Source organism: Panthera onca, chromosome D2 (genome assembly GCF_046562875.1).
Source record: "Panthera onca isolate mPanOnc1 chromosome D2, mPanOnc1 haplotype 2, whole genome shotgun sequence".
NCBI classification, from domain to species: domain Eukaryota; kingdom Metazoa; phylum Chordata; class Mammalia; order Carnivora; family Felidae; genus Panthera; species Panthera onca.
Window position 1 is genome coordinate 14036144 of NC_138349.1, and position 19734 is coordinate 14055877.

General features: G+C 50.0%; 1 protein-coding gene across 1 annotated transcript in view; it reads right to left on the minus strand.

Moving 5' to 3' along the window:
- Nucleotides 1-19734, minus strand: part of SLC18A2 (solute carrier family 18 member A2) — a 39080-nt gene that overhangs the window by 4302 nt on the left and 15044 nt on the right. Inside the window, exons 10-15 of the mRNA XM_078434867.2 lie at nt 18437-18532; nt 7722-7800; nt 7442-7493; nt 6483-6546; nt 4416-4535; nt 4140-4273 (exon numbers count right to left, since the gene is read on the minus strand). Coding sequence (XP_078290993.2) covers nt 4140-4273; nt 4416-4535; nt 6483-6546; nt 7442-7493; nt 7722-7800; nt 18437-18532 — 545 coding nt within the window. The remainder of the gene's footprint in view (nt 1-4139; nt 4274-4415; nt 4536-6482; nt 6547-7441; nt 7494-7721; nt 7801-18436; nt 18533-19734) is intronic.

Below are 19734 nucleotides of genomic sequence, written 5' to 3' on the forward strand. Positions count from 1 at the left end.
GGGAAACGCTTGCTGTGGATGAAGTGCTCAGGGAAAGCTGTACAAGAGACGGGATACCAGCTGAACCTCGAAGGGCGGAAAGGGTGTGCACAGCGAAGGAGCTGGACGTGAGCACGGCATAGCTCATCTACTAAATGAGACACTATGTAAAACAGGGACACTAAGTAAGCCGGCCTGGCCACCACAGAGGTCTGATGATGAGGTACACACAGCGAGATGGTAATTAGAAAGCCCACCCGGCACCAGACTGCAGGGCCTTGAATGCCAGGCAAGGGACCTTGACCTCTGGCCCACAGGCAGTAAGACAGCCTTGGGACGGATGGCCATCGTTCGACCCTCTTCATAACCACCTTCTCTCACTTGGTTCAACCATCATTAGACCTGACTCTGCATATATGCAGACTTAAGGACCCCCGAAACCTAACGCTGGGCACGACTGTATGGCAGTTCTATTTTTATAATAACGTCTACGTGACTAAAGAGGCCAGGCAGCATACGTCGTATTCCCAAAGGGCCAGGAAAAGAGAGGCGTGAACAGGATGCAGCTGGTAAATCAAGTGCATGGGGGGCCACGAGGGCCGCCAGGTAATTTAAGCCGGCTCTCCGTGCCACTGCTGGGCAACAGAGGCGTGTCTGACTCCGGACTGAAAAGAGAAAGGAGGAAGTTCTTTGAACTCAGAGCAGAGCCCAGTCACTGAGAGCTGAACCCCAGCCCCTGCCAGATGCCTGGTTTCTTATCAGACACAGAGTGAGGATCTCCAAAGCGGTAAAAGCCTTGTTGGACTAAATGAAGTATATAAATGAAGCAAATACACAGCTGGAACATTGAGACAATAAAAACTGAACAGTAAGCCCTCCAGGCTTCAAGATTTTGAGAGCTACCAGGCCTGAATGCTAGAAAGTTTTATTTACTGTATCTTAAAAAAAATAAATAAATAAATAAAAAATTAAAAAATGGTGAGGGTTTTGCACATCAACTACATGAATGCCCCACAGAGGGACCCATTTCTATAAATAGATGATAATATTCAGGTCCTTGCCTGGCCCCTGCATTCAGAAAACAGGGTGGCTGGAAGGACCCTGGAACAATGAGGAGAAAGGCCGGAGCCACCCAGGAAAAGCAAGCTGCAATCCCAAACCCCTACTTTCCTGTCTGGGCCACCACTAGAAACTTCAAGAGTAAGGTGTAAGAAATGTGCCCCATCTTTAAAAATAATTCTTGGGGCGCCTGGGTGGCTCAGTCGGTTAAGCCTCCGACTTCAGCTCAGGTCACGATCTCGCGACCGTGAGTTCGAGCCCCGCATCGGGCTCTGGGCTGACGGCTCAGAGCCTGGAGCCTGCTTCCGATTCTGTGTCTCCCTCTCTCTCTGCCCCTCCCCCGTTCATGCTCTGTCTCTCTCTGTCTCAAAAATAAATACACGTTTAAAAAAAAATTTCTTTTTTAAATAATTCTTTAACCTGGAAAAAATATCCATTCCAGCACACAACCATCCTCAACTGGGTATTCTGAGAATCACGGGCTGCACGTCACTGTCGTAGAACACAGTTGTCCTCAAATGGCAGAGTGGAATTTCTTACGCTTGCAGAGGAACAACAACAAACAAAAAACAAAACAAAAAAAGCCAGAAGTCGAGGATACCAAACGGAAGAAAAACTCAGGCGCTCTCACGCTAGTTCATGATTGTGTGATTGGGGACCCATGAAAACAGCTTTAGATCTTTCAGTATAAAATAGCTGAAGGCTATTCAGAAGGCCGCCTAATGAAAGAATGATTTGCTCAGGCTTACATGCCTTATTCTGGCTGCCCGCCTGCCTTTGGTAACTGCTGATCCTGAACGCCCGCACTTGTCGGTATTGGATTCTCTCAAGTGGGCAGTAATCAATTCTGTCTCCTCCCTGGCACACTGCTGTCCCGGCCTCACTCCCCCTTATCATTAGGTGTCTTCCTGCCCCGCTTGCTCAGGGAATAGGCAGCTGCTGTTGGCCACCCTCAAATGTTGCCATTACGCGAGTCAAATGGAATCCAATGTGATGCCTTCAATTATGGGCATCAGTGACGGGCAGCGAGATGCACATTTTCTCAGGTTTTTAATGATTCATCTTGCTAGGCACTTATTACGGATTTTTGACATTTTGCAGCGAAAGTGCCTTTCGGGAAGCCTACAATTTTTGCTGCCTTGCCTTTCAAGATTGTCTCTTCCGCTCCCTTCGGCATTTCGCTTTTTAAATGAACAAAAGTGCCGATTTAACACGAGGGAAGAGAAGGGGTGCTGAGGTCGGCCTTCTGCCAGTCATCACGTGGACTCCAGGGCAGCAGCTGGCCCGGGGGGTTGTCCCCCTCTACCCCCCATCCCCTGACCTCACTTATTTCTTCCAACACCTCAGATAAGCCACCACGCTGACGCCGACACACGGCACAGCGGCCACTAACGTCTGCTGCTTGGCTAAGGAAGCCCATTCAGCAGTTCGGAGGTCTCAGGAGCAAAAGGAAGCTCTCGCCTCACAGGAGGGAGAAAGGGAGGACACCAGGGGGCCTCTGGACCGACAGTAAATCAGGGCGTTAGGTAGAAGCAGGAAAGCAGCATGAGGTAGTGCTGGAAATAGTAATGCACTTATCGAGCATCCACTGTAGTAAGCACAGGGCTAAGCACTCTGGGATTCTTAGCTGAATCCTTACGACAACCCAGTAAGGGAGATGCTATCCTGTCCCCACATGACAGTGTGGCTCCAAGGCCACCACTAGCCCTTCATTACTTCCCAAGAATCTTATTAAACAGTCTCCTGGGTGAAAGAACTTGTAGGCGATTTTGTCTTTGTGTTTTTTGGTCCAAAAAGGGTTGGGAGTAACCCCCTTTTCCGACCCCGATTTGGGCAAGCTACCATGCGGGGCTCAGGCGAGGAGACGGGTAGGATGAACAGTAAAGTGCTACGGTTGCTCAGAAGTGGGGCCATGTAAGCAAGAGGAAGGAAAGAAGAGGTGATTTCCGTCGGAATATTTCCACACCTTCCCCTCCTCTTCTTTCAAACGGGTCATGAGTAATACCAAATTATCCAGTTAAATCCTATATAATAAAGGGCACACGATAGAGTGATCAGTGTTGAATATACTTTTTCTGAAAATATTTTCAAAATATATTGAACAAATTAATGAATACAAAGAACACCCCAGACAAATAAAGGCTGCACATAACCTAACTTCAGAGTCTGTGTCTGTTTTTAGACCCACTCTTTGGGGAAAATCGTAACAGGGAAGTTCAAGAAATGCCAAAGCGTCAGACCCATTTCCGTTCACCCGTCAGAAAGAACTTCTGGTGTGCCCCCAAGAGAGCATCACAAGTGAACCTCATATCCACTCCTCATCACAAAAACACCATCTCCCCTCGCCTCCGTTATCTCCTTCATTCTTAACTTAAGCCTCCACTCTCATCCTGCTAGACGAGGGTCTGCCACCACGGGAGGTTTTAAAACCCAGCAACACCATCACCAGGGATGAACGCTCATCAGGTTAAAACGACTAATGCATTCTGAAATTCAAGTTTAGAACCAGTAAGTTCTAAACACTTTATCCTCGATACCATATCATTTAGTTTGATTCTGGTTATGAAACTGTGAATTTAAAGGTTGCACATGCTCACGTGTGCCCAAAGGTACATATACGATAGTTTCCCAAAATGCTCTGTTATCTACACCAAAACCATCTCCAGAATCCTACGCAGTAAGAACAAAAACACTATTACTGAAAGCCGTAAGGCTTAGGAGAAAAGCAAACGGCACCCAAAATGGCTCATCTCAGGACTCGGTGCAGGAAGCAAAAAAAGTTCTATTCAAGATTTTTGAGAACTAAAGGCAATTACATTTAACTACTCCATGTCTGGTTGACAAAAGAGCTATACAGACTGCTAATCTATGTACCAAAACATCACCTCACTCTTCACATTTATAAACATAATGTTTGATACAGTAAAAGAGGTATGGCCTATGCGGTATAAACGCCAAAGGAACTCTGACCCTTTATGTTTGGGGAGTTCTGCCCCAAAGGAGCAGAAATATATTTTCTAACTACGCCATGAAGGAACCGTCCAGAAGACCATGCCAACACGATCAAGAAACACTAGAGTTGCGTCCTAAAATTCTCTTACCATTTTTTCTTCCTTGGCAGGTGGACTTCGAAGGAAAAAGCAGAGAGGAGCAAAAAGAATATCAATTATTCCAATGATCGTCATGAGCCACGGAAATCCGATCGCCTTTGCGATAGCCCCACCAGCCGAGGGACCTTTCGGGAAACAGAGAAGGAAGATAAAGCTCTCTCCAGATGCCTCACAGACGGAAAGACACCAAAGTTTAAACAGTTTCCGGTCGGCATTATCACGCATCGAGGTGAAAGCTTGTTTTGAAAGGTCAGTGTCCTTCCTTACCTATAGCATATCCCATACAGAAGGCCACGTCCGCAATGGCATAGACGCTCCCGTAGACAGACACGTGCCGCAGGTCTACCAGGTAGCCCATGATGGGCATCATTGAGGAGTCCACCATTCCTGTGGACGGGCAGGGCACACGGTCTATAGAAAACCGACGCGGCCCGAAAACGCGGCGAGCGTCAGTGTCCTGACCCCCACCCCGCCAGCGGCTCCCCTTCTGTCATCGCCCCCTGTGAGTCTCAAGGCAGGCTCCCCAAGGCACACCCTTCACTGAAGACAGGCTGCAGGCCGCTGGGGCTGGGACTGGAACCCAGGCCACCTGTGCCTGTTCTCCCGCTGGCCCCGCCTGGCCCCCACCGTCTGAAGGGCCCCACCTTCCAGCAGAGGGCACCCCGTCCTCTGGTGACTCACAGACCAGGCTTCACATCCAGTGGGGCGCTGGCTACTGGCTGTGTGGCCCCTCGCCTTCCTCCAGCCGGTGCTTTCCAGATTAACCCTCTCCGGGTTCCGCAGCCCCTCACGTTCCCCCAGGGGGCACACCTACAAGCCTCACACACTCCCCTCCCCATCTACACCTCGGCCTCACACTCGGACTATGAGAATAAGTTGGAAAGTATCAGGGAAGATGGGAAGGAATCAGAACACGAGGGCGTCTGAGGGGTCACCGTGCCCTGCTCAGAGAACAGACTGAAAGAGGTCTGCCAACCCGGGGGCTTAAACAAACAATCACCATCACTAAGGCGGGGATCAGAATCTCCTAGCTGGTGAACAGTCAGGGACAGGCAGAATAAACAAAGAGCAAAGGAAAAGCATGTGTGTTCAGAGTCCTGGGCTCACGTCCCTGGCGGGATGGGCACGGCCATTCCTCATCTAGCTGAACACTGGTTTCCCCATCCATAAAATGGGGCTGATAACAATCAGCTAAAATGAGACCCCCATCTGTGGACACCACCAGCAGACCAGTCAAACGTCCATTCCCTCACCTCCACCTACTACTAGAGGCTGGAAGAGGAGGGACGTTCCTTCATCCAATCGGTATTTGTTGATCACCTAATATGTGCCGCGTGCTGGGGACGGGGACGGGGTGAACAAACTGGACAGAAGAGGTGGACGGGCCCCCGAGAGCTCAAAAATGAATTCCAGTTGTCACTGAAGCCATGAGGTGCTGTGGGAGGGCAAACCTAACCCGCCCGGGGAGCCCCCAAAGGCTCCCTTCTGTCTTTTCCACTGCACCACTCAAAGCTTCAGTTCTTGCCTTTAGCAACTGTGACAGATTTAGCCCTTACTTTTATGACGACCAATCTGTATATTATAAATGAGAAACAAAGGTATCCTATTCATGCAAAACATTAACAAGATTGTTTCCAGCATACATGGTTCTTCACATCCAAAGACCCCGTCCCCTTTGCCGGTGAAAATTCCCGCAGCACGGGTGGCCATCGATACACCAGGCCACCTTTTCTGTACCAGACCTTGTAAAAAATATACGTGAAGTCTCTGTCCCCCGGGTTCTCTTCTGTGCACAGATCTGAGCCCAAACAAAGGTGCTCTGAGTGAGGGGGTTCTCTTGTTTGCCCAAGGGCAGCAACAGAGTATCCGTTTGCTTCTGTAAATAGCAGGGTTTCTACAAATACTGGCTTTCGGAAAATAAATGACTAGTATGTGAAAGCAGGTATCTATCTGTAGACAACTGACAGGGGGTACTTGAGTTTGGCAGCCCACAGCCTCCTTCCGAGCTCTAGAAGTTTTAGGTTGATGGGGCGCCTGGGTGGCTCAGTCGGTTGAGCGTCCGACTTCAGCTCAGGTCATGATCTCGCGGTCCGTGAGTTCAAGCCCCGCGTCGGGCTCTGTGCTGACAGCTCAGAGCCTGGAGCCTGTTTCCGATTCTGTGTCTCCCTCTCTCTCTGACCCTCCCCCGTTCATGCTCTGTCTCTGTCTCAAAAATAAATAAACGTTTAAAAAAAAAAAAAAGAAATTTTAGGTTGAGGAACGATAGATAGTCTGCCCCAATAAGAGGAAATCTTTCTGACTAATGGGGAAAAGAAAGTTCTACAGGTGACTTACCAATTGCAAAACCGACTCCAAAGTTGGGAGCTATGAGTCCGTAAATGTTTTTTGCGAAAGGAATCTGTAAGAGGAAATACCCGTCACCCTAAAATCATGACATCCAATGTAAAGCTTCTGGGAAAAGCCTAAAGATGGGTCTTCTCTGGCCTGGTTTGCGTGTTCCCTTCTGAAGTGGGAACTAGGGGGAAGAAGGAGGATGGGGTCTGGGGAGAACTGGGTCCTCCAAGATCTCAGAAGTTGAACCTGAAATGGGTTTTGTGACCACCAAGAACAGCCTCGTCAACTGCTGTAGTTAAGACCAGCCCGGACCACGCTCCATTTCTGACAAGGGCCAGAAGGCCTCACTTGGGGGTAGATACCGGCTGTTGGTAGAAGATGTGTTGTTCTAGAAAAAAAAATCTTGCTACTGTTTCAGGCTAGTCGGCTCAAAGTGTTTAAAGACGCTGTAATATTGACCATGAGGGGGGGTTGGGGAAGTGAAATATTACTATGCAACCAACCGTCCTAAATAACCTGCAGCTGACCTAGAATGTAAATGTATCCCTTGGAGAACCTTGTCCAATATGTTTAAGAGGATACAAAATTGGAGGAAAATTGAAAGTGTAATAAAACCAAATATCGGGGCGCCCGGGTGGCTCAGTCGGTTACGCGTCCGGCTCTGCATTTCGGCTCAGGTCATGATCTCCCCGGGGGTTCGAGCTCCACGTCAGGCTCTGCGCTGGCAGTGTGGAGCCTGCTTGGGATTCTCTCTCTCTCTCTCTCTCTCTCTCTTCCTCTCTCTCTCTCCACCCCTCCCCCTGCTTAGGTGCACTTTTTCCCTCAAAACAAAAAACATAAAAATAAAAATAAAAAACAGACAACAAACTTCACTCTGCTCTGAAATGCTTCCTGGTGATTCTTGCCCAAAGCGAAAGTTTTCTTTCGAGACCACTTGTCAAGGAAGGTCTTTTACTCACACATAAAATGCTGATTCCGACAATTATCATTCCCAGAAGAGCACAAAGCCACCTGTCAAAAGAACAAAAAAGCACCTTCCATAAACGACCGCTCCCATTCCCACCCCTGCCAAATTTTCAACAGAAATCAGGACAATTACTTATGAAAACTCGGGTAGAAACAGCCAGAATTGGCTTAACAGAACGACATTATACTGATGAAAACTCGGGTCGCAACACCCAGAACTGGCTTCACAGAACATTATTCCGACAGAGTGAGAGCAAGCGGTACTCGTCTTACCTCCCCATTTTGTGTGCGAGCATCCCAAAAATATTGGTTCCGAGGAGATAAGAGACACTAGCCGGCAAGAAAGCAATGCCTGTAAATTTATGGAAAGGACACCTTATCAGCACTGATATCAGCCAAGTGTTGGAAAAAGTAATAACTGTCAGACATCACAATGGCGATCAGAGCGGATGAAAGAAGGCCTGAGGCCTGCACCCCGGCAGCTAATATCCGGCGGCTGACGGAGCCAGACGGGACCCCACGCGGCTCCTCCGTCCTCACAAAGCCGCCAGACGCTCCAGAAACGAGATGCGTCCCTCTATCAACGGCTTCATCTCGCCTCCGTGCCTGCCTGGTGGCGGCCTCACCCACGGACGCACGCGGGCAGCTTCCGCCGCGGGAGCCCGGCCACTGTGCTGCCGCACGTGCGGTGAGCGGCGGTGGCACCGCCCCCGTCCTCACCCCTTCGTCACTTTGCCACAGGAGACACGGGCATTGAGAAAGACCAGGGAACGTGAAGAGAAGGACAAAGAAAAAGTTAAAGTCACCCCAAAGTCCATCGCTCGGGTACTGAGCACGGTGATTCCCGCTCTGTAGTCTTACACACACGAGTTTACACGCACACAGAGGCACGGGTGCATGCAGGATTCGGGTTTTTTAAGAACAAAACAAGATGTGGGATTATACTCTTGTGCTGCAGCTACATCCTTTTTTATTTTATTTTTTTAATGTTTATTTATGCATTTTGAGAGAGCGCGAGCACAAGCAGAGGAGGGGCAGAGAGAAAGAATCCGTAGCAGGCTCTGCACTGTCAGCACAGAGCCCAAGGTGGGGCTCGAACTCACGAACCTAAGAGATCGTGACCTGAGCAGAAACCAAGAGTCGGATGCTTAACCGATCGAGCTACCCAGGCGCCCCTCCATCCTGCTTCTTTCAATTAGCTTTATGAACATCTTGCCAGGCCTAAAAAAAAAAAAAATGAACGTCTACGCAGTCATTTTTTGTGTGTGGCCAAGTCACGCGACTGACGTTTTCATGTCTGAGGTTCAATGCTCTCCCGGGGACTTGGCGTCCCCGGCCGAGCCTGTGCCAATATTCGGCTGCTGGTGGCAGTGGTTGCTTTGGAAGTAGTCTCTGTGTTGAACAGAAAGCCCGACGCGAGTCAGACCAGCCTGGCCGCTAGGGATCTGTCCATACCAGCTCCGTGTGGTCCCCATCTGTTATCAGGACAATAGGATGGTCTCCTCCCAAAGATGGCGTTTTTCCTGAACTCAGTTACACCAGATTTGATTCTAAGCCTCGCCCACAAATGGCGAAGGCCGCTTCGTTCTCAGTCACACAGCCACACACGAGCTAGACGTGCCCAGAAGGTTAAACGCGTCAGCTGGGATGCACTGTGCTCAAGATGCACGGGGCCCAGGGCCTTTCTCGGCCCCACGGCTCAGCAGCACGCACACGTGCACGCACGCACGCACGCACACGCGTGACCTTGCCTCTTCAGGGATGCAGTGGCCCTTCCCTGCACCTCCATAAGCACTAATGCAAGCCACCAAACTCTCCAGAGAGGCTGAGCCTTCCAGCACAGTAGCGACTTCAAAATGATTAGGTCCAGGAGCTAAATCCAAAACCAAGCCACTCCAGGCTTGGTGATCTGGGAAACAGTAACAAAGAGCAATCTCATTTCATGTTCCAGGAAACCATTTCTGTCACGCTTGGCAACATCGGCGGCCAAATAATCGCGGGATGTAATTGGATTCAGCGAACGTTACTGATAGCGCGGGTCTGGCTCAGGGCGAAGACAGTGACCACAGTGTGGCTCTGGCCACCACGAGAGCCTCAAAGGAAGGAGCCAGACGATGTCTGAGCTGGAACGCGGCTACGCCGGGGACGGAACAAAGGTACGTATGCCGTGCTCTGGGGACCCAGAAGCTCCCCAAAGCAGCTGGCGATTAAGCCTAACCTTGCACGCCAGGTAGTAGGCTTAGTGTGGAGACGTTAAGAAGCCACGAGGGCCGTTGTGTCAGGATGAGTACGTATGGGGTTCAGGGACGGGTAAACGAACGAAGAAAGCAAAGGAAAAGGTAAATAACAGCACGGGCACCATGATGAAGAGACACCAACATCGGGCCTCCGTGTCGGGGAAACAGAAGGGAAGTGGCGGGGGAGGGCCCAGACCCCATCTAAAGAGGCGACTGCTGCTCTGGAAGACTGAGGTCCCAGACTGGAAGATCCAATTTTTCCAGGAGAGATTGAACTCTAGATTCTTACAGGAAGTCTCTTGAGCTTTTCAAATGCTGGCAACTAATTTTTACGAACATAAAGCGCTCGCATAAACCAAAACCTACCTACGCGTGGAACTCAGTCCACAGACTGAGTGCCACCTGCTGTAAACCGGGGCCCAAGGAAGTGGACTGTGAACAACCCAGCCAGGGGCCCCATTTCGGGTAAATCCTGACGCCGGGAGCAAGGCACGGGATGATGCATCTCTGAAGGCACAGCTTCAAAGCAGGGTCGCCAACATGCTCCGGGGGGGGGGGGGGGGCGGGGAGCCACAGATGAGCTCCATCTTCCTGACCCACGAGGGGGATGCGGAGCTCACGCGTGAGACCTGGGAGTGGGTGCACCCCCCACCCCCATTTTCCATAGATGGCAAAACAGCCTCAGGCCGCAAACTCCAGTTTCAAGATCCTCAAGCAAAAAGCACTGGGGGTAAGCCATGAAACAAGAGGCTCATTTCAGCTCGAAACACACCGGCTGAGGCTCCAGGGGGTCCCCGTGACCTCACGGGGCCCAAAAGGCAGCGCATCTCACAGGAAGGCTCTGAGGAGCAGACGGCAAATAGCCCTCCCTGTCCGATCCCTGGGCCCTGTCCTCCGCGAGAGCTCCACCTTCCTTGTACCTGACCCTGGCCGGCCGGCCTTCCCCACATCGGTGAGCTCCTGGTGGGCAGGGACCCCTTCATCTGTTTCCACGGCCCAGCTCCGTGGCGGCCCAGGGGAGGCGCTCAGAACACAGCCGACCGCTTAGAGGAGAGGGTCCCGTGCGAGGACATTCACTTCCCACGACCGACAGTCTCGAGGGAGGCTGCCGTCCCTTGAAGGCAGGCACCGTGGGTCCAGCCGCCGGCCTCCCGGGGGTAAAAGCCTGCACTGCGGTCTGGAGCCGGAGTCCTGCTTTCTAGAGCTTCCAAACTGGGGGCAGGGCCACGTGCTCTTTGGACCTCCGGCTCTAAGCTCCCGATCGCCGTTGCGACACGGCTTCAGCATCCCCCGCGCCGCCGGGGCCCCCGTCGCATCACTCAACCCACAGAACCAGCTCTGGGAACTCGGCCCTCGGTGCGCCCCTCACGGCATCCCGCCTGGCGACTCAACAGGAGACCGTCTAGCTGTGCTCAGGGACCCGGGCTGGGAGCCCAGTGCCCTCCCAGACAGCTCTTTAAAGATGGCTCCAACTAGGGGCGAGTGTCCTAACGCCAGGCCCTGAGCTTCCCATCACTTCCACCCACTGGTCCTGGGGTGCATCCTGGAGCCAAGAGAAACTGCCTTCGACCTCCACCCCCCGGCCGGCCACCACAGCAAGAAAATGCAGCCGACCCACTCCTTGGCTTCCCCAGTGAAACCCCACCGGGGCTCCGGTGGCTCCCAGGGACTGGCCATCTCCTGCCACTTCTCCGTCCAAGTTCAAGCCACTTCTCCACCTTGAAACACGGTGCACAGAATCGCCCCGGCCCAGCTCCGTGCCGGTGCACAGCACCTGAGCACTCGCGGCTCCAGGAAGGGAAGAGGGACCGAGCGCATCACGGGGCCGGCCCCTGCTCTGCACCCTGAGAGCCCCAGCTCACACAGCCCTCACAGGGCTCGTAGTGCACCGACCTGTGCCCCCACCAGGGCCCTGCCTCGTCTCCACGGGCGTCTTCAACCCTACGGCCCGACCCCACATTCTCACCGGAGGGATTCCTTCATGTCCCTTCAGAACTTCGTCGGTACCTGTGGGGGGATCTTTTTGAACTGTCATCAACTGGGCAACTTTGTCCCTCCAAAGCCTGTATCACCTGCAAAGGCAACAAGAAGTCTGTGTCGGCCCTTTCCTGACCCAAAGAGAGAAGTGTGGACGGGCCGGCCCGCACACAGTGCCTGGGGCCACACATGTGAGTGAGCCTGTCCTTCTGCGAGGGTGCTGCTCTCCCTGCGGGGTGCCTGCATCCCCCTCAGTCACCTCTGCGCGTACCACAAAGCTCACCCACGGGGATCGTCTGCCCACCCCCGCGCTTTCATGGTAAGCCTGGCTTTGACCACGGGCTCGACGGGCTCGGGAGGGAGAGGCTCAAACCACAACGGAGCCTACAAGGAGCCAATGCTGGACCTGCAGCCCCAGAAGTGACTGTAGGAAGGAGTCCTTGGACTTCTTCTGAGCCCTTCCTGATGTCCCCAAGGACTCCGTCTGGAACCAGGATGGGGCAACAGTCCCAGTTTGCCCTATGCCAAGGGAGGCTCAGGAGGCTGACGTCCTCACATCCTGGAGCCACAGCATGCCGGCAATCATCCTGTCCTTGAGTACCCAGCCAGGCTGGCACAGGACGTGCCCCAAGGTCATGGCTGCCTGGGAGCAGAGCGGGTCCCCGGCCGAGCACGAGAGTATCCTAGCCTCGATCCCACACTGCACCACCACGTCTCCTTAAAGAGCCAGAAGAAAGAGTTTGGCTCCACTCTTCTCTGGGGCCCATTCCTTAGAGCTTAAGTTTCCCCTTGGGGTCGGTAGGCCTCACCAGGAACAGGGTCACCAAGCCTCCGGGTGCTGGGGCAGGGTGCGGGGGGTGTCATTTGACCCAGACTTGACGTAAAGGGAGACGCCACGAAATGATTCTCTTTCCACCGACCCAAACTCAGGGCCACCCCCAAATGGCAGCACAAGGGGCCGGGGGGATGGGCTCACACGGCCACACTCTGGAACACGGGTGGGCTCCCATCTACCTCCTCTAAAAATCACGGCCATTCACGCAGCGTTCAACAAGAGCAATCATGGGCCACCCACGAGGCTGCTTAAGACTGTTTTGCCTTGGCTTCAAATCTTACGGTCTTTCTCCAGAAATGACGAGGGAAGCAGAAGGGCAGGAGGGAGCCCACACAGGACCCTGCAGCACAGCAGGGGCCCGAGCTGCCCCGGGGCCTCCTCTGGAGGACGGCCGTGCCCCGTGCTGGCGCTGGGTCCTCACTTCCACCCTCGGTCCTCGCACCCCGTCGCCCACGGCGCCCTCCTCACGAGGCTCAGGGGGGCCTGCGGGGCTCCGGGGAGGTGGGCCCCAAGCTGCAGAGCTCATACGGGAGCGGTGCTCCCTTCACACGTGCTGTGCTCCCCTCACACTGGGGGCGATACGGCAAAGCAGGTACAGATACGGGACTCTCTTGACGAGACGCGAGCCCATCTCTGAGACCGGAAGGAAATGACCTCACGGTGGACAGGTGCAGCGAGCCGAGGGGCTGGTGACCATCTGGCCTGGGAGATAAGCCGCACAGAGGATGCTGACGAAATCTAGAAGGCCCGCAGCCTGCTATCTAACCCGGAAGGCCCAGGCCGCTGAGGGCCTTTCAGGACTTTATAAAGAAAGCCTCAGGCTGTGTCTGGAGAGGGAGCGGGCAGGTGAGCGGAGGTGCCCTGCACACGGCCAAGGACGCATTCAGTCGGGAAGATAAGTCAGTCGGGCGGGAAAGAGCACTTGTAAAGGGACGCAGGAGCTCCACGGACTCGGTGCCCCAGGGCCACGGGCGCCTCCCGAAGACACACGGGAGGCCCAAAGCACCGCAGAGGAAGGCATCATGATGCTAACAGCAGCAGCAAGACCTGAGGAGCGTCTCCCCATCTTTTGCAAAACTGCGATTAACTCGGGGTCGGGAGAGGGCCTTCGCTCTGCGAAGTGGGGTGCCCGCTCTGGGAGTTTGGAGTCCTTGCATTGTCTCCACTGCCAGGAGGTTCAGAGCCGAGTTTCTGCTTAATGACTAGCCTTTCAGTTTTGCGCCCACGCTTTTTCCTCCTTCACCGAAGGACTCTTGTTGCTTGGGACTTGGTTTTGGTTTGGTGACGTCATTTATGTACCATAACATCCCCCCCTTTTGAAGCACACAGTTCAGTGGCTTATACTAGAGTCCCAGGGTGGTACAACCGTGGGCATTATCGGATTCCAAAACACTTTCTTCACCCCAGAGAGGAAACCCCACACCCATTATCAGTCCCTCCCCATCCTGCCCCGCCCCAAGCAATTTGGGACTTTTTACTGAAGGATCATTTGATGAAAGAACACGGATCAGTGGCGAATCCGCGCAGAGCCCATAAGGACTGGGGTAGGGACAAGTCTGAACCAGGAAGCAGCATGTGACAGGATCCCCGCTGCAGAGGGAAGAGAAGGTTGCCAAAGGGAAGGTTTTAGGCACTAAAAATGGCAGCTTCATTCAGAAGGGAGAGTCTCCACCCAAAGTGGCAATTTGTAAGCTGAAAGAACTCTGCAAAGAAAATAAATCCCCAGGAAGGAGAATCAATAAACTCTTTCTTTAAGAGATGTGCGTGCAGAGACTAGCCTTGCAGATATTAAAAATGTTCTAAAGCTCCAGTAATCAAATAGGAGGGTATCGGCGCGGGAATTCGTGCCGACAAGTGGAACAGAAGGAAGAATCCAGAAACAGACTCAAGAACACACAGCGGTTTCAAGTATGACAAAGGTGGGAAAATTCAGGCGGACTCCTAGGGGCAACTGGCCGGTCATACGGCAAACAGTAACACCAGACCTGTATCACACACCGTATACCTAAACTAAGTCTGTGTAAATCCAAGTTTCATGTGAAAAACAAATCATAAGTTAGGGGAAAACATGCATCAAAAAATAATAGCATGGGAAAGGTCTCATCTGAGCTTCAGATGAAATGACAAGGACATGAAGGGTCAAGGGGCTAACCCTGACTAGTGGCATCTTAAATGATCTGAGTGGCGAAGAGAAGAGAAAAGAAAAGAGAAGAGAAAAGAGAAGAGAAGAAGGAAGGAAGGAAGGAAGGAAAGAGAAAGAGAAAGAGAGAAAGAAAAAGGAAAAGAAAAAGAAAAAGAAAGAAAAAAGAAAGAAAGAAAGAAGAGAAAAAGAGAAAGAAAAGAAAAACAAAAGTCCACCTATAAAGTCAAAAGACAATACAACAAAGGCAATGTTTGTGAAACATCTGATAAAGGAATAATGTCAATATACAAAGAATAATTAAAATCAATTAGAAGACAAACATCTCCACATAAAAAATGGGCAAAGTATGTTATTCAATGACTTCATAAGAAATCCACAGTAAAGGAAATAGACATGGCTAATATATGAAAAGATGCTCAATTGCGTTCAAAAAACTTGTAAAAATACATCAAAATGAGAGTCCCCCGCCCACCCCTTTCTCACATGTGCAGCTGGGGAAAGACTGAGAATACTGATATTAGTGCAAGGTTACCAAACATCAAACACCCACTGGACTTTCAGGAATTTTCCCTACAGATACATTTCCGAACATGAACAGGAATACAGGTGAGAATACTCTGCTGCACTATGGTTTCTAATTGGCAAAAACTGGAACTAACCCAAATGCCCAACCAAAGGAACCGGTTGAAAATTTATGGCCTAACTTTACAATAGAAAAATCCAACCATTAACATGAACAATGGGCTTCCAGTTAACAGGGCAGAGTAAATCGATAGGTTTTCTTGTCCCATCTTCTGTCCCATTTGCCGTTCCCATCCCAAAGTCCGTTCAAATTTTAGTAAAGGAAGCCCCATGCTCTCTCCTCTATGCCCAAGGCCAGACAAAAATGAGATAGGAGAAAATGCAGTCAGAGAGGGAAGCAGCAGCAGAGGGACAGCAGTGATGGACACGACAGAGAACACTGGAATCTTCCATCTGCACACAGAGCAGCCAAAAAGAAGCAACACCTTTTGTGCCTCAAAACACAGGACACTCCGGGACTGAAGGCTCCGGGTACGGTGAATGTAAGGCTGAGGCAGTCAACTGGAAAGAGGGTTGAAAGGTTGTTTCTAGAGCAGTTGGACCGACCCCCCCCCCCCCCCCCAGGGCACCTGGGCGGCTCAGTCGGTTAAGCGTCATCGGCTCAGGCCTCGATCTCAAGGTTCCTGACATCTCACAGTTTGTGAATTCGAGTCCCACATCAGATTCTCTGCTGTCAGTGCGGAGCCAGCTTCAGATCCTCTGCCCCCGCCTCTTTCTGCCCCTCGCCTGCTTGTGCTCTTTCAAAAATAAATAAACATTTAAAAAAAAAAAAAAGACCAGTTGGACCCCCAGCCCTCTCTCTCACACACTCACCCTCTCAGGAGACAGTTTCTTTAGAGAAAGAAGACGAAAATGGCCCAGGAACCCCAGGCAACATGGAGATCAGCGATTACATAAGACAATGAAATGGGGAGTGAGTGGAAGTCTTCCTACTAAGTGGTAAGAGGTTGTAATTTCAACAACCTTTCCACACACACACAAAACCGCTCAGAGTGAATATGAAAGGGCTCTTGAAATTTAAAATATGATGACACCGATTATAACAATCCAATAGACAGTTTAGACAATGAAGATGAAGAAATCAATGGGAAGAAGAAAAGGCAAAGTAAGAAATTACAAGCATGAAACACCAAGGGTCCAATACTGAACCAATAAAAGTAACAGCAAAAGAGATAAAATGGAGTAGGGGAGAGGATTAATTAAAGAAATAATACAAAATGGTTTCCCAGAACTAAAAGAAACAGCTTCTCAGATGAACAGACTAACCAAGAAAGTTCCCAGTACAGAAGAAAACAGACCCCACTGCAAAAAACGTCACGGACACTCATAACCAGAGAGGAAGAGATCCTTCTAGCTCCTACAGAGGACGGGGAATGAGAAGGACACTGGCCTCCTCAATAGCAACCCTGGAGGCTAGAGCACAATGGGACAGTTGTCTCAAAACTGAAGAAAAGGGGCACCTGGGTGGCCCAGTCAGTTAAGTGTCCAACTTTGGTTCAGGGTTCATGGGTTCGAGCCCCACGCTGTCCTCTGTGCTGACAGCTTGGAGCGTGGAGCCTGCTTCGGATTCTGTGTCTCCCTCTCTCTGCTCCTCCCCCACTCATGCTCTCTCTCTCAAAAATAAGCACAAAAAACTGAAGGAAAATAATTTCCAACCAAGAATTATATACCCAAGTAGACTAAGTCAACCAAACATGAGAATAAAGATGTCTGCAGATCTGTAGGATCTCAGAGAACTTTATCTGCCATGCACCAATTCTCAGGAAGAAGCTAGAGGATGTGTTCCATCATAATGATAGAGTAAACCAAGAGAAAGGAATATAGAAGGGAAGGATACAAGAAACAGTAGAGAAGCAAAGACGCCCAGATATTGGAAGAGGAAAGTCCTAGGATGACCTAGTGAACAAATCTAGACTAGAGCAAGACAGAGTAATATAGGACAAATACCCATAAACAAGCAAAAACACAAATAGGTTAGGTTTGCTGATGTACTTGGCCGTATTTACAGGGCCTCTGACTTTTGCCAGAGAGTTTGAGAATACATTCAGAAATGCTACATGGAAAGCTAAGAAAATGGAAAGAGATGGCAATGATTAACTCCAGGAAAAACAAAAGTTTGTAAGAAGAAATAATCATAAAGCCCTATATAGTTCATCTTTGAACAATTTTTACATAGTCACAATAAAGCCAACACTGAGTGCCAAACCGACCAACAAATAAAACTGTTCTAGAAAAACAGAAATTGAGAAAACGGATAAGTTGGTTGTTTGATATTTTCAGGTGTAATAACAGCATTAAATCTTCATCTACTACGTTAGGGAGCTGGTAGTATCAGAAATGGGGGAATTTAAAAAACAGGAGTTACACATATTATTTAGAGACATAAATTAGCAGAAGAAACAACTCAAAGAATTGAAGTGATTAAATCTGAGAAAGGGGGTTAGAGATGGGGAGGCATGGGGCAAAGACTTCTGGCTTTTTCATTATAATTCTAATAATGCTATTTAACTTAAACATTAAGTACATGTGTAACTCTGAAAAAATCTAATTAATTTTGAAAATTAAATCTACCCATTCTGACATGGAAACATGGCCCAACAAGAGTTCACACAATGATATAAATGGCAATGTTCCATTCGGGTTGGGTTTTTAAGCATCGCGCACATGGTGATAAATGCAGAACCATCTGGAAAGAGACACAAAACTGTTAACAATGACTATTACAGGGGACTGGCCTGGAAGGAAAAAGATGAACATGAGATTTTAAAATTTACTTCTTTGATCTGTGTACTTTGGTTTGTTTTTTTTTTTTAAATAATCAAGTATGTATTGCTTTCTAAGTCAAAAATATTTTTAAAAGAGTAATCCTCTTACGTACTGTTTGTTGTCAGCCTGTTTCACATACATCTTACTGCTACCCACGTACGTTTAATATAACTACTAACGTCTAGTTCAGAAACACGGGCAGACACTGAATGTATTTTGCGTCTTGTTTCTGCCCAGGTCTCATGCCTCTTTGCTAATTCTGATTTAAAAACCTGGAGCTGAAAAAGGCCCCAAAGCTCACTGCTACCCTAAGCACGGACCCCATTAAGCATCAAACAGAAACAATCACTTTATCATCCTGGCACCTGCAGCCTGTCAGGGCTACAGTGACAGGACCCACCCCGAGGACAAGAGTTCTAGAATCAGAAGCACCCACACCAGTCCTCACCCAGCTGCCACTTGCGGGAACACATGGTCTCCATCATCCAGATGGGCAGGGCTGGCTCCAGCATGGCAATCCCCATGTTTGCAAAGCAGATGGACCCTTTAAGGGAGGAAGAGGGTTAGTGGGCTTCTGTTTTGGGTCTTGGGTGTCCCCTACCTACTATTTCCAAACACAGTTAAATGCCACATGCCCACAGCCAGAACAATCCACTGAGATACCCAGAACATCTACTTCTGTAAGGAAAAGATAAATAATTAAAAATAAATAAAAGATAAATAAGAAAAAGATAAAAAAAAGGAAGAGTAAAGAGGTTGGATTCATTACTACTGTCATCATCGTTATTTTTATTATGAAAGAATATTAAATAGATTAAATACTAATTAAATTTAAACATTAAGTTTAAACAAAGTATTAATTTTTCTTTTCAAAATAGCACCCCAGAGTCATAAAGGAATTGGAGGGAGACTCGGAGGTCATTAGGTTAACCGTCCCAACTTATTAATGAAGAAGGACTTCTAATTTATTAACGAAGGAACTTGCTTGAGGCCACCCAGCCACGTGGGCCACTTCCAGACCACACACAGACTCCAGCAACTGGAGGTTTCTGCACCTAAGTTTTACCATGCGAGGAATACATTTCTAAAGATGCCCTGGGATGCCCCCAAATCTGGTGCATTCGGCACAGACGTGCTGTTGAGGGATTTTTTTAATCAACTATACACATATGCTATCTTTGCAGACATCCACTATCCGTTAACCAGAACCCTTTGTAGATGTAGAACCATCGGGGAAAAGATGCACAGAGCCGTTCCCCACCGTGCTGGGAGCTTCCTGTGCTGTGTCCCCATGAACCTCTAATTTGCTAGAATCCTGATTCAAAGAACACTGTGTAGTGTAATTAAGGTGCTCACGTAATGCAGAAAGGTTTTTTTTCCATGCTTTGGGACGTGACAGGTGGAACAGAGAGAGGATACTGAAATGGTCCCCTCACCCTCGCGCTGTTTTCCTGGATTCGCTGTTTCTCTCTTTCCCATCTATTAATTAGGGCCAAGTTGGCGCAGTCGTTCTGTCTCCCCTACAACCCAGGGCCCATAACTCTGAACTCCTCCTTGTCTACCTCTCACACAGCAAACTGATACCTCTGCTCTAAATCCCAGCAAGCAGGGACAGCCTCCAGGCTTCAAAGCCCACCGACCCTAAGCTGTTTCCCCAGCCCTGCCCTTCACTTTCCCATGCAAACTCCACTAAAGGCTCTGGCCTAGGCCTTCCCCTGGCCCTTTTCTCCCCCACACCCCCCACAA